Source organism: Copadichromis virginalis, linkage group LG6 (assembly GCF_057382275.1).
Source record: "Copadichromis virginalis isolate Kocher_CV1m ecotype Utaka linkage group LG6, C_Virginalis_male_GT1.1, whole genome shotgun sequence".
Lineage (NCBI taxonomy): Eukaryota > Metazoa > Chordata > Actinopteri > Cichliformes > Cichlidae > Copadichromis > Copadichromis virginalis.
In genome coordinates this window covers 29472558-29486130 of record NC_140623.1, presented here as the reverse complement: position 1 = coordinate 29486130, position 13573 = coordinate 29472558, and the positions used below count along the sequence as shown (strand labels likewise).

Genomic DNA, 13573 nt, shown 5'->3' with positions numbered 1-13573 from the left:
ATGCGGACGGGATGGTTTGCTTCCTCACGATCGAGAGAACTGCCCTTTTTCTGCTTCAGCACAACAGTGATGGAGGAGAAGATGGCTTGGGAGGAAGCATTGGAGTACTGTAAAGAGACACACACTACGCTCACAAGTCTGACCTCTGAGACCGAGAACCTTTTGACCCTGAAAGAGATCCAGCAGGGCACCGTCACCGATCGGGTGTGGATCGGGCTGTGCTTCCTGGCTGATCGCTGGCTGTGGGTGGACGGCAGCCCTCTGATATACGAGGCCTGGTCAGTAGGGGATCGGGAGCACCAGTGTCCAGGTCGAAATTACTGTGGAGCTATAAACAAAAACGGAGTGTGGGAGAATCTGGACTGCAAAGAGAAACTCAGTTTCATTTGCGTGTAAATCCCAATTGCATTTGAGCTGTTAAAGCAAAGGTTTCTTTCTCAGTTTTTGTTTCTCTAGTTTTTGTGCTGAGATTTAGAGTCATCCGGTTTTTCTTTCATCCTATGTAGCGCAGAATGACAAACATACAACACGAATGTCTGTCAGCTTTATTTTTCTAAAAACAAATGTAGAAAAAGTGTGAGAATGTTTATTAGAATTTAACTTTGATGTAAAAATTCATTTAGAAACTTTTGCATGTGTAAAAGACTTAAAAATGGATTCTCGTAGGTTTGCCAACCGTTTTGGTTTTTAATCTTTAGTGAAGTGGCATTACTTAACGTCATCTTTTAATGTTAGGCTGGTTCAAGAGAAAGGCTTCCTACATGCTGTGCTGCTGTATAAATGTTTCCCACAAAGAGCCAGAGAAGATCTGTTCTTTCTTAACCATATTCATCAATAACCAGCTGCTGATCCAGTGTGTTCCTCAGTCTGTGGAGGTACTCCAGTTCCACAGTCTTGGCCTGCAGCTGGTGACAGCGTTCATCATTCTACTCTGCAGCATTTCAGTTTAATCCAGGCTTATTTACATGGCAACAATTTTAACAACCTATAGTGGAAAGCCCCAACAATCAAGCGACCCCCTATGAGCAAGTACTTTGTGGCGTTAGACAGAAAAAACTCCCTCTTAGCAGGAAGAAACCTCCAGCCGAACAGGCTCAGGCAGGAGAGGTCATCTGCCATGACTAGTTAGGAGGAGTGAGGGGAGGGGAAAAGAAAAAGCGAGCAGCCCAGAGCTTCCAGCTGCGAGTGCTGATTAGAGTGGCCATCCAGTTCACAGGGGATCTTCAGAGCACAAAAAGGCTTCTGATGCAGTCCAGCTGCAGTGGATTGAAGTGCGCCTGATATCGGAGGAGAGACCTGAGACAACTGATTGATGCTGAGGACCGTTTTCAGCAAGGGATTCAGCAGGAGGCTAGCAGACTGAAGACTGACTGAACATTCAAAATAAAAGTTTGGAGTGTAGTAGATAATAAATTTGTCTTTGATGGTCTTAGCATGAGAACAGATTGCACAATACATTAGTTATAAATATAATGTTATGGCTTTGGGTGCCAAAATGAATTAAATAAAACATCAATAAATAATTAAATTAATGTCATTAGTTAATTAAATGTCTCATTAATTAACACTGAATATTAAATATATAAACAAATTCATTTCATTTAAAATATTAAATACATTTTAAATTTTAATTGATAACACATTTAATTATTTAATGATGCCCTCCATACATTCTGTGGGAAACTGTATATAACAACATGCAGATGCCTCATTGTTCTCACAGGCTAGCCCAGATAATATCTATTGAATGTGACTGTGTTTAATAGCAACATGCATGTTCTGTCAGTAACGTGGATCACATTGTAGTCGGTATGGTTTAGGAGAGATGTTCTGGATACAAAACTGCAAATAAAATGATCAAACATCAAACTCCCCTTCATTTATAACACAAAGTCAAAATCATTTTTGGAAACAAAAACAGAAACAGGAGATTTTTATTCAACTTAAAAATCAGACAGGCACAGCATCTGTCTGAGCAAACACGCGCACAGACAGAGTGTCTACCATAACACTGAATGCAGGACAGTCACAACAATGGAGGTGAGGTGGTGGGAATTATGGCACAGCTCAAGTTAAGACAGCAAACATGGAGGCTTTTAAATGAACTCCTACTTCACTACCTTTTTCCTTTAAACAGCCTGTAGGTCTGAAGAGACGCTCAGCGCCTCACTTTCATTAAACTGGGCTTATCTGCTGACTCACAGGAAGCCATTATTATAAACTCCTATCACGTAAAACACACAATTACTTCTTGGTGGCAACCATCGCTGTTCTAAGATGGCACCGAGTGGTCTTTCAGTTTGCATTTTATGTACAGACACAAAGACATTATTCTCTATTATACCACCTCTTCGTTTATATTAATAATAAATAACATCTATGCAAACACTCTACAGGAATTCATTAGTGTGACCCTTTTTTTTGTTAAATCAGCAACTCTGTATTAAGTCACATATTTACAATTCCAGAATGAGGCTGTACAAAGACAAGATCCACAGCTCCATCACCGGTATGGACTCTTTATAAACATGTCAGCGCAATGATTAAGCAATGCTTCACTTGGAAGCTTAATATTCTGGAAATACTGTTTGATCAGAGGAGGTACCTGACTTCAGCAAAACCTGAAATACTTAAATGACTTCAACTTCGCCTGGTAACCTAAATATATATATGTGTACTAAGAAAATAAATTTGTGAAAGTGCTCATTTAAATGCAGGGTGAAGGGCAACCTGCAGCGCCTTTAAAGGTGGAGTTTTCTTTTAAACGCAGAAATCTGTGTTTACATTCAGTGTTTCCTACAAAAATCAAATCCCTCATCATAAAATAAAGTCAAAGTTGCCTTTTTTTTTAATTATATATATATATATATATATATATATATATATATATATATATATATATATATATATATATATATATATATATATATATATATATATATATATATATATATATATATATATAATATGCTACTCCTGTGTGCAGAAAACAAGCAAAACTACCGAGAATCAAAACCACAGTGCTACTGAGAAGCTCCACAGGTTGTCTCAAAATGAAAAATCCTACAAATAATCAAACAATTTATTTATAAAATTCATTTAAAATAAAAAATAAAAATCCATAAAATCCTGACTTTTTTGTTGGGTTTTTCTCGTGAGATGAAATCACTGCTATTCATTGATTTAGCTACAGATGTGGCTATCATTACGCCGAGTCGAAAACGCACCATAGTTTTATATAAACGTAGCTAGCAAAGTTTTAAGCAATACAGCAACAAAGGCTTTAACACAGTTATTAGCATTGGCCTCCATTTTCCCATAATGCAGCTGTGTGAGTACTGATTGTCTGAGCCTGAAACAAATAAACTTCTCTGCTTCTTAAAAAAAAAAAAAAGAGATCAGTCAGCAAGTACGAAACATTGCTCAATCTTGTCAGAACAAATATGGCAGAACCTGCAGTGCTTTGCTTCTTCATCGGATGTAAGTGACACCAGCTTATTGAGTGTCTCGTTCGTTTCTACGGTATTTTAAAACATCGTCAAAGGCAACTCTGTTAGCCAGAAGAGCCACTGGCCCCGTTTTCTGATCGCTAGTAGCCATACCTCAGGAACATAAATATTAGGAGGGACGAGTTCACTTCACAGCAGGGAGTGTCACTACAGTCCGAGACGGACATAAGAGTGCTTCAGGTGTAACATCACAGTCCCAAACAGTTTCACACACACACAGCAAACACACAAACAGAGCACTCTTACTCATGTGTTTCAGGCATTTATCCACCTGCTTCCTTTGCTTATTATCTTGTTACTGCTGGCTCACTGACCCTGTAAGCTCCTCAGCTCCATTTACTTCTTAGATGATGATAATAATAATAATAATAATAATAATAATAATAATACAGAAGTATCCTCTTATAGCTCTTTCCCTTCTCTTGCAGCTAAAAACTTTTGCTCTTCAGGATTTGAGGCCCATTCGAGCCATCAGCTGTTCATACACAGTCCAAGCCATGGCAGCCATGAGAGTGCGTCGAAGAGACCTGGGCACAGCTCCACGAAAAAACCCAGCCATGCCGTGCTCCTGAAGGAAAGGCCAGAGCAGCAATCCTCAGTTAGATGTTATATAATAGTGAAAGTGTTGCTTCTTACTGAAAAACACAACAAGAACGTGAGTACACACCATGTAGATGCGGCGAACTGCACCTGCTGTGCTACAGTGGGAGGGTCTGACTTGAATGTGAGTCTTCACTACATCTGCAGGCTGCGTTACTACTGATGCCATGACACCCGCAATCACCCCACAGCTGAAGTTCACCAGCGGGGCGTAGGGCGCCGAGGTCACCTCTGAGAGAAGAGAACCCGAGGATGTCAGATGATTTAAATAAAAACAATCAGTCAAACCACAGAAAGAGAAAAATACGTGGAAAACATTAAACATCACAGTTTCACAAAGAGCTGCGATGATTCATTGAGTAACTCGATTATAAAGCATATTCGACACAAATTTCTTGCTGTGATGTTTTAATGTTTAAAACTCTGTAGCGAGCATTTCGCCCACATTTTTATTGGCATGTAAATACAGTGAGAGGGTTTTTGACAGATGTTGTTTTTGGGTAAAATACTAAAAATATTGCAGTTTCTAAAAATGTTACACCATGAAGCAGTGGATTGTTAAAGACCTGTGCTTTTCTCTTTTGAATATTTATTATGGCTCATTAATAAGACAAAAGTATTTATCAGTATTTAAAGTGTGAAAGGGTATTTTGAGAACGGCTGCCTTATCCCATTACTCTATTAATCGATACTCAATTAATTAAATGTTTGATAGCGGCAGCCCTAATGTACATCACCAATTCACTTGGCCACACCCCTAACAGTAGCTTGCAATTACAAGGCAAGAACCCATTTTTAGACAGTAATTACAAGTTACTATTAGGAGAAATGGGATGCTCTGTAACACAGGCCTGCCATCATCTTAATAATACTGTTTAATTACAGAGTAAGAAGGGGAAACAGGATATTCTATATTAAAGCCTTCACTCCTAATAGTAACTTGCAATTACCATGTAAGAACCCCTTTTGCACATTGCAATTAAAAGCCCTCACATCCCCTCAATGATACTGTGCACCTACAACAAGAGACAGAAGTAAGGTTACACAATAATAAAACATGAACCTCTAATATTACTAGATAATTAGAATTTACAAAAGGAAAACTACCTTCTTTCTTACAATATACTCACAGTATAATTATTGTTACTCAGTTTTTTTCTCTCTACCTACATTTTAAGCATTTGCCATAAACCATTTAATTTGTTTACACGGTAAAAGTTGGGAAACTACATCAGAGTCGTATTATGAAGCGCTACCAAGACATCAGTGCTCACAGTGAGGGTTTTCCACAACATGTTGCTTCATATGTTTTACATCAAGTGCTTTTAGCACAAAAAAGGTGTGAAATGGAAAGAAATTGTGAAAATGGGAATGCATCAAGTTCAGGATTTTTGCTCATAATTAAATAAAAGTTCTCTTATTCACAAGGGGCCGTCACAGCGGGCATCTCCGCATATCTTGACTGGGTAGATTTTTACCCTGGCTGGTCTTTCTGACACAACCACAAAGGGATTTGTGTCTGCTCCCAAGACTGAATCCAGGATCTTTCGTGTGTTATGTGAATGCAGAAACTGCTACACGATGGAGGGACTTGTCAAAGAAAATAAAGGACTTTCTCTAATGGTTCATATAAGCTGGGCTACCTTCTGTGGTGGACGTGAATAAATGTGATTGTGATTGTGCAGCATACAGCTGCTTGCAGAATTTTTAGCCACCCAATTTACTTCTTCAGTCATTCATTATCAGTCTGTGCGCAGCTTTACTGATTTTGCTCACAGAACGAACTGTACAAGCACTAAATCCACCCGATTGATTTTCTGCACAAGCGTTAAAACACTAATGCAAATTTCTGCATTATGTTCCTGGCAAAACATAACTCTTCACATTTTTCTTAACCTCCATTTTGATCTGCTGACTGAGTGTGACTCTCACCTTGAGGCAGCGCTCTCTTGGCCTGGCTGTAAAACATGACGTAGATGCCGGAGAAAGGAGCGTCGCGGAGCAGCGTGGCAGTCAGCCCAGAAAACAGAGCCCTGATTCCCTCCGTCTCATACATACTCCTCAGAGCACCGGGCACACTCACATAACTGTAAAAGCCACTCTGAAAAACACAGAAAAATTGAAATGAAATGTCTTTAATCATGCGGTTGATTGAGTGACAATAGATGTAAATGACTGCCTTTGTATCCACACTACGTGTCTCCACAGAAAAGAGGGTCATAATAAAATAGAGCAAAAACCTCTGACTAAAAGCAGTTCCACAACTTTATTTTAAAAACAGATGTGAGAAGATTAGTAGATATTTCATCTCTGACCATCTGGCGTCAGAGTCTGTTAGCTGGTAGATACCTCGAAGCGCGTCTTGATGACTGTGAATGGTAACATGCAGACTCCGGCCACAGCTCTGGCACCCGCTCCGAGCAGAACTGCCTCGCCAGCGTTGGGAGCTCGGTCCAGGAAGAAGTGCTGCTTCAGGGAGTAGAAGGTGCTGAAGTAGATACCCACCCCAGGGATGCAGCGCACAAATGACTGCAGAGGGAGAACAGTTTTTGTTGTCTTGGTTAAAAACAAAGGCATAATTTACATGGGTTTCTTAGAGGGGAGCATGCGCTATGAGTTTGAGTGTTGGTGGGAGAATAAAATTTCAATTCAGTTTATTTATATAGCGTCAAAATACAACAACAGTCGCCCAAAAGTTCTATTTATTCTAAGGTAAAGACCGTACAATAATCAAAAGAAAACCCCAAGAATCAGACGACTCCTTATGAGCAACCACTTGGTGACAGTGGGAAGGAAAAACTCCCTTTTAAAAGGAAGAAACCTCTGGTAGAACCAGGCTCAGGGGAAGGGCAGCCATCTGCGTACAAACATGCAACAAACAGGATTTGTTGTAAATAATGAAAACGGTGCATTCAGTTGCTCACCGGTGAAACACCTTTCCACAGACTGAAGAACTTCTCTGTCCTAATAACATTGATGAAAACGCTAAACATTCCCACCTTGGGTGCGCTGCAAGACAAAATTTTGAAATCAATACAAACAAATTAAATTGTGCAAACAAATAAAACAAAACAAAAAAAACATTACACTCTACTGTGCAAAAAAACTTAAGCCTCCTCTAATTTATATTTTGCTTCCAAGGAGCCAGGCTTTCTGAAGGTCTTCCAAAGTTTTTTTATTTGGAAATTGGCTGCTTTTCCACCAATTTTCAGTCCAGTCCTTGTACCCGACCACTTTCAGGAACTTATTTATTTTTTGGTTTGTTAAGCCACTTAACACTGACCTGAGTCATTAGAGCATAAGATAAGACACGTAACTCAAAGGATGAACCAGTGTTGTGTCTACAAACAAACAACTTAACAAAAATTTAATTCTAAATTGTATCTTTAGGCACGGCGGTTAGCACTGTTGTCTCACAGCAAGTAGGTCATGAGTTCGACTCCATCTTTCTGTGTGGAGTTTGCATGGGTCCTCTTCCTCCCACAGTCCTAAGAACTGTAGTTAGTGGGGCTAGATTCATTGGTGATTCTAAATTGCCCCCAAGCATGAACGTGAGTGCAAATGGTTGTCTGTCTCTCTGTGTTAGCAGATTGGCGACTTTTCCTGGGTGTACCCCGCCTCTTGCCTCTAACTGGTATAGGCTCCGGCCCATACCAGATAAGGATAAGCTAAGTGGATGGATGGATCTTTAGGGACTTTTTTAAGAGCAGCCTGTCATAAAAACACATCATTTGTTCCCATTTTCTTTACTTAAATCTAGAGACCACAGTTTGACAGGCATGAAACACTATTTTTGCACCAAGAAGGTGATTGCCAAAGAGCTATTAGCTGAAAATTCAACATGTTCAGCGTGATGTGTTCTTAGGAAAATGGATTGGCCTCCCCAGAGCCCAGACCTCAGCAGTGACCTCAACCTTAACAGAGAACAGAACAAAGGGCAGCCAACATCCAAAGGAGAGCCTTGAACGTCCTTGAAGCCTGGAGAACTATCCCTGAAGACTACTGAAAGAAATGACAAGAAAATTTGCCCAGCAGAGTTCAGACTGTCTTGACGGATTAAAGCAGCTACACCAAATATTGTACAGTTCTAATGACTTGAAAGTCAAACTATTTCCATACACTGCTCCACTAGTTTTCAATTTTCAAAGCAAAACATAAATAAATGAGGGGTGGCCCAAGACTTTTGCACAGTACTGTAAACACTCAAAGACATGCTGACAATAAATGGTTACAGCTGTGGTGAATCACTACTGTGAAATCAATTACCACAGAAATGATCCTTCTGGAGCTCTGTGCTAAAGAAAGGCCTCCACATGTGAAATAAATAAAACTCCACTTTTAAATGTTTACATTTGCTGTTCTCAGTGGCTGTAATTGCAACCCAGCAGCCTGACAGCATAATTACATCCTGCTGGTGTGACTAATTGCCCCATATGGGTCATACCAAGAGATTGAGGCTGGCACTGCCAGAAGATTTTGTCCTCTTATGCTTTTTATGTGTATGTGAGTGGGTTAAAGTCAGAAAAAGAGAGGGGGAGAGAAAAAAGTATAAAATCAGAGGCATGGTGATGTACACGTGTCTGATGTACATGCAGGTGAAATGTTCTCACTGTGTATCTGTGTGAATGTGTGTGCACACACACCCGGGCTTGGCATTGTTCTGCAGGGTCTGCAGTCGTGTCTTCACCAGATCCAAAGGCTGGAAGAGGAGTGTAGAGCAGGTGCCACTGAGGGAGCCACACATAAAGGCTTTGAGAGCTGGGTGAGCCTGAGGACAACGACAGACATAAAGAAGGACGATGGAGACCGACAGAGAGACGAGGAAAAGGAAGGATGGGAGAAAACCAACGAGAGGACAAGCGAGGAAGTGACATGAGAAAGAAATGGCGGACCAGAAAAGAGGACAGAGACAGAAAACAGACAAGAAGGGAGATAAAGCAGAAAGAAATGTAAAAGATTAGTCACAGCGTAAAGAGGATAACGAGAAAAATATGCCGTTCAGCATCTTCTTCGCCACTGGTCACCTCTTGCTGAATGGCAGAGAAATCTGTATATATTCATTCTCAAACAACTATGCATAAAAACAGCTTGACAAAGCAAAGAAAATATCATATCATAAATATACATGAATTGGACTTAGGATTAAAATCTAAATATGTTTGTGTGACATTTCCACTGCAATAAAACACCCTGTAGCACAGAGCAGAGGCCAGGTTCCTACACAGTGGAGATGATGGAGATGTGTAGAGACAGTTCACTCACTCACTCACTCACAGACACACACACACTGTCTGTTGCATAGAATTAAAGTGAGACTGAACATTATCAGTGGGTACATGCCTTGTAGACAAAAAGGCAGGCAGAATGTGACACGCAGACAGGGGCTAAATTTAGCTACACCTGAAGGTAAACTGTTAAACAGAAATTATATCAATTGGCAAAAATAAATAAATATTCCAACAACAATAACAAACCACAAATAATCATAATCAGCCTTCTATACGTTGCCTTTACAGACACACACACACACACACACACACACACACACACGAGACACTTTTAAATCACACGTTAAGCACAAAGATGCTGTCCTACCTTCCCCGGGATGCCCGGGGCTCGGCTCTGAGAATCCTGTTTTTCCTGCATTTTGCCCACTTTCACCTCCCTCTATCTGTGATGCTGCTCTTACAAATAACATATTATAAAATAAACCTCCATCTCTTACAAACCTTCCCTTCGCTCACTCGCTCTCGCCAACCTACAGTGGCTTTTCTCCTGCTTCCCGTCCTCCCTCCCCCATTTCAGCAGCCAAAGCAGAAGCTTAATCTAGCCCACGTTTTTCTACGGGCTTCTATCTTTATCTTTCAAACACACACACACACTCGCGCGTCTGTATTTGGCGCCCGCCCCTCTGTATAGCTCAGTGCTAAAATGCATTTTTTTCAAATAGCATGAGTCATGGAGCAGTTCACGTGGACTTTACATTTAGGTCAAAAATAAGGATGCTAGTTTTAGTTTTAACAGGAGAAAATATGAAGCTATACACTGAGTCACTTTATTAAGAATAGCTGTTCAACTACTCGTTAATGCAAATATCTAATTAATGTAAACATGGCCAAGACGACCTGCTGAAGTTCAAACAGAGCATCAGGATAGGGAAGAAATTTAATGTAAGTGACTTTCAACATGACACTGCTGTTGGTGCCAAACAGGCTGGTCTGAGGATTTCAGAAAATGCTGATGATCTGGGATTTTTCCTACACAGTCATCTCCAGGGTTTATAGAGAACGGTCCAAAACAAAGGAAAACAAATCCAGTGTGTGACAGCAAAAATGCCTTCCTGGTGTCAGAGGTCAGAGAAGGATGAATACACTGCTTTGAGCTTTAACTAAAGCAACAGTAACTCAGATAACTACTCGTTACAACGCAAGTATGCAGAAGAGCATCTCTGACCAAACAACAGGTCAAACCTTGACGCAGATGGGCTAGAGCAGCAGCAGATCACAATGTAGCCAGTCCATAGATAAGGAAATAGGAAAATGAGGCTATAATTCACATGGGCGGCAATTTGCACCAATACTGGACAATAAACGATTGAAGAAATTCAATTCAATCTTATTCTAAGAGTTTTAAGGTGCTTTACATTGTAAGATAAAGACCCTACAATAATACTTTGAAAATAGACAAAACCCCAACAATCAAGTCGAGACCCTATGAGCAAGCGGATGAGTCTGGTTGGATGAGTCTCAATTTCTGCTGTCAGATTTGGACAGTAGGGTTAAAAATTGGTGTAAACCACATGATAGCATGCTCTTTTTGGTGTAATGTGTGTTATATTTTGTGTGTGTGACGACTTTGGGCCTCATAGTACCAACATAATAGAGCATTGTTTAAATGTTACTGCCTATCTGAGTATTGTTGCTAAAACAATTCATCACTTTAGGATTACAGTGTACAAGCCTGTACCTAATGAAGTCGCCTGTGGGTCTATACTGTCATACAAGGTGTGCATTTCCCTAGAAATACTGAGAGCTACAATTGAAATGGCATTTCTATAAGTAAGCGACAGACATCACTCATGTTTCCCTGCGCTAAAAATCCCAACTGTTATACGAGGGAAACGTGTCGCATCAGGTAATTGACCATTTGTCTGCATGCTGTCAATGACAAACATGGCAGCACTCACCGCTGCCAACTCCATCTTTGAGCTGGATGCTGAGCCGGACGGGTCCAGTTTCTCCTGTGCTGCCGCCGCCGTTTTGAAACCGGTTAGGTTAGGCCACAGTGGATTCAAACTGGAGAAATCAGATGGCAGCCATGAGTCACATTTCAAAACATTGAGGTTGCCGGTGTAGCGGCTAATTTAGCTGGCTAGCTAGCTGTCACCAGTGTGGTAAGGTGAAGTTAGGACATCGGCCAACATTCACAAGCCAGCTGTTCTTAAGTCATATAACTGCCTTAAAGCGACCAAAGATGTGAGCTCCAACAGGCAGATTAGTTTCAGATATTCAGAAAAAGTCACTCAAACACATCTAGCGACTAGCTAGCCTGGTAACGTAGCATGCTAGCTCCTCTTACCTGATGTTGCAGTGTTTCAGGGATCGCTGGAGGTGACAGCCACCGCTGTTAGCTGAAGAAAGTCCATATTTTATATTTACTGCGATAGTCTGAAAACATTTCCTTTAACCCAGCGTTACCTTTAACACGTTAACGCCGCCTGACAGGGCTAGCTCAACGACGTTAGTGTTAGCTAGCCAACTTCGTGAGTTGTGCGAAATAAAATGTAACGCTAACACGTCTGAGTGTGAGTTCCAAATAAACCGGGTGTGTCTTCAGTCAGACCACGATCACTAAACACGGGAGTGGTGAAACATCACATGTACCTGCTGCGGCTGTTAGTGAGCGGGCGGTAAAGTTCACCTGCAGGGCAAAGCCGACACACACAACTAGGGTATGTGTGTGCGTGTATTGTCAAACATGTTATGTATCGAGGTTAGTGTGGCAGATATCCATCTTTTTTTTTTCTTATTGAGATCCTTTATTTGACTTTTTCTACATAATTGAGTTTATCTGCTTACAGTGATTTATCATTTATTTATCTATTTCTGTCACAGTCACTTTTATTTGGCTATAATTGTATTTCGGCCGTTTTGCTATAGCAGAACGTATCCTTTACGTATAAAAACAGTTTGCCGATTTTAAACTTAAATGTTTAAATATTAGAATTATTTAAACATAGATAATTTGAATATCTCCTAGTTTTTATTTTAGAGCACAAACCAGGACATGCATGCACTGTAAAATGTAAGTTTCTGTATTTCTGACAATAGCCTCAAGATGGCGCTGCTGTTCCACAGAAGATGAACATTGCAACATCAACAAGGTTTATTTGATATTTTCTTTCATTATTATAGGTTTAGAATAATCACCACTTGCTGAGTATACCAGAGGGACAGCTCTGATTGAGCTGTTTAGAGAAAAAGGTAGTGACGTGTTGAGACGAGCCATGGTCGAGATATATTTGACAAAGGATTTCCAATAGCATAACATGTATTACCAAGAAGCATTATTACAAAATTATCATTGATCAAACCACTTGTGGCAAGTTTAAATGAAAGTAAACTACTTTTGGCAGCCTCCGTTTTCACAAGGGGTCACCACAGCAACATAGCTGTGCACGTCTGATTTTGTGCTGAAGGCCACAACAGTGAAACGTGAGCATGGTTGGCCAAAATAACGTCTTCCCTGAAGCTTTGCAACTGCTCCTTTGGGTACTTTGAGTACCCAACATGAAGTTGCACAACATTTTGCCCAGAAAAAAACAAAACAAAACCACAACACACACACACACACCATAACAAAGAGGGAACAATTTGGAAACCCCAAGATTTCAAGTTTTATAATCTGCAGCTTGTCCCACAGAACCTTTCAGTCATTATAAAGTGGACACATGATTACAGAAAGCAGCCCAAAGGCCAACTCTGAATCAACTACAGCTCAAAGTGAATAATCTCACAAGACACAAGATTCAGATGCATTTATTCTCCATTTATTTCATTTAAGGCATTTTATAAAATGTAGAACAGCCTTACAATATTGGCATCGGTGTCCTGTAATTTCTTGATTAATACAGTGGCAGGTATTTACCTAAAATAGGGCAAGTTCAGCAGGTAGAAACTAATGTGCCAATAGAAACCATTTCAGCTGCAAAGCATAGCACAAAACAGGAGACAGATCCAATACATGATGACCCAACACCAGTAAAGTATAAAGCCAGTGCGTGGGGGCTAACCACCTATATTACTGCATTCCACTTAAAGATCTGAACATTTCAGTCGTGTTTGAGTTGGGATTGTGCAATCTGGCTGAGGTATTAACAGAGTGAGGAAGGGCATACAGTACCAATGTTATACTGACACCAGCACAGTGTGAAGCACAAAAACTCCCAGAGTGTCCAAAACTAG

At 40.4% G+C, this 13573-nt stretch overlaps 2 protein-coding genes across 3 annotated transcripts; one reads left to right on the top strand and one right to left on the bottom strand.

The window, feature by feature from the left end:
• On the top strand, window positions 1-396 carry LOC146708043 (rheacalcin-1-like). Its single transcript, XM_085460790.1, has one exon. It carries the CDS (start codon window positions 1-3, stop codon window positions 394-396), a length of 396 nt encoding a protein of 131 aa, XP_085316916.1.
• A 2557-nt stretch (window positions 397-2953) lies between these two features.
• Window positions 2954-12082, bottom strand: slc25a38b (solute carrier family 25 member 38b). 2 transcript variants are annotated; one of them, XM_085459751.1, is made up of 8 exons: window positions 11688-12082; window positions 11296-11404; window positions 8753-8877; window positions 7034-7118; window positions 6459-6638; window positions 6042-6210; window positions 4177-4340; window positions 2954-4077 (listed from the first exon to the last, which is right to left on the bottom strand). In XM_085459751.1, exons 2-8 carry the CDS (start codon window positions 11308-11310, stop codon window positions 3955-3957), a joined length of 861 nt encoding a protein of 286 aa, XP_085315877.1. In that variant the 5' UTR covers window positions 11311-11404; window positions 11688-12082; the 3' UTR covers window positions 2954-3954. The 2 variants fall into 2 exon arrangements, with proteins under 2 accessions (XP_085315877.1, XP_085315876.1); XM_085459750.1 differs by lacking the exons at window positions 11296-11404; window positions 11688-12082 and adding an exon at window positions 9705-9913.
• Window positions 12083-13573: the final 1491 nt, after the last annotated feature.

Excerpts from the sequence above, each read along its gene's own strand:
- slc25a38b (XM_085459750.1), bottom strand. The coding sequence starts at position 9,755 with ATGCAGGAAAAACAGGATTCTCAGAGCCGAGCCCCGGGCATCCCGGGG. Across the intron at positions 6,639-7,033 it reads TGTGGAAAGGTGTTTCACCG|TCATTTGTGCGCTGCATCCC; the intron begins GTGAGCAACTGA and ends CTCCCTCTGCAG. Across the intron at positions 6,211-6,458 it reads TCATCAAGACGCGCTTCGAG|AGTGGCTTTTACAGTTATGT; the intron begins GTATCTACCAGC and ends TGTGTTTTTCAG.
- LOC146708043 (XM_085460790.1), top strand. The coding sequence starts at position 1 with ATGCGGACGGGATGGTTTGCTTCCTCACGATCGAGAGAACTGCCCTTT.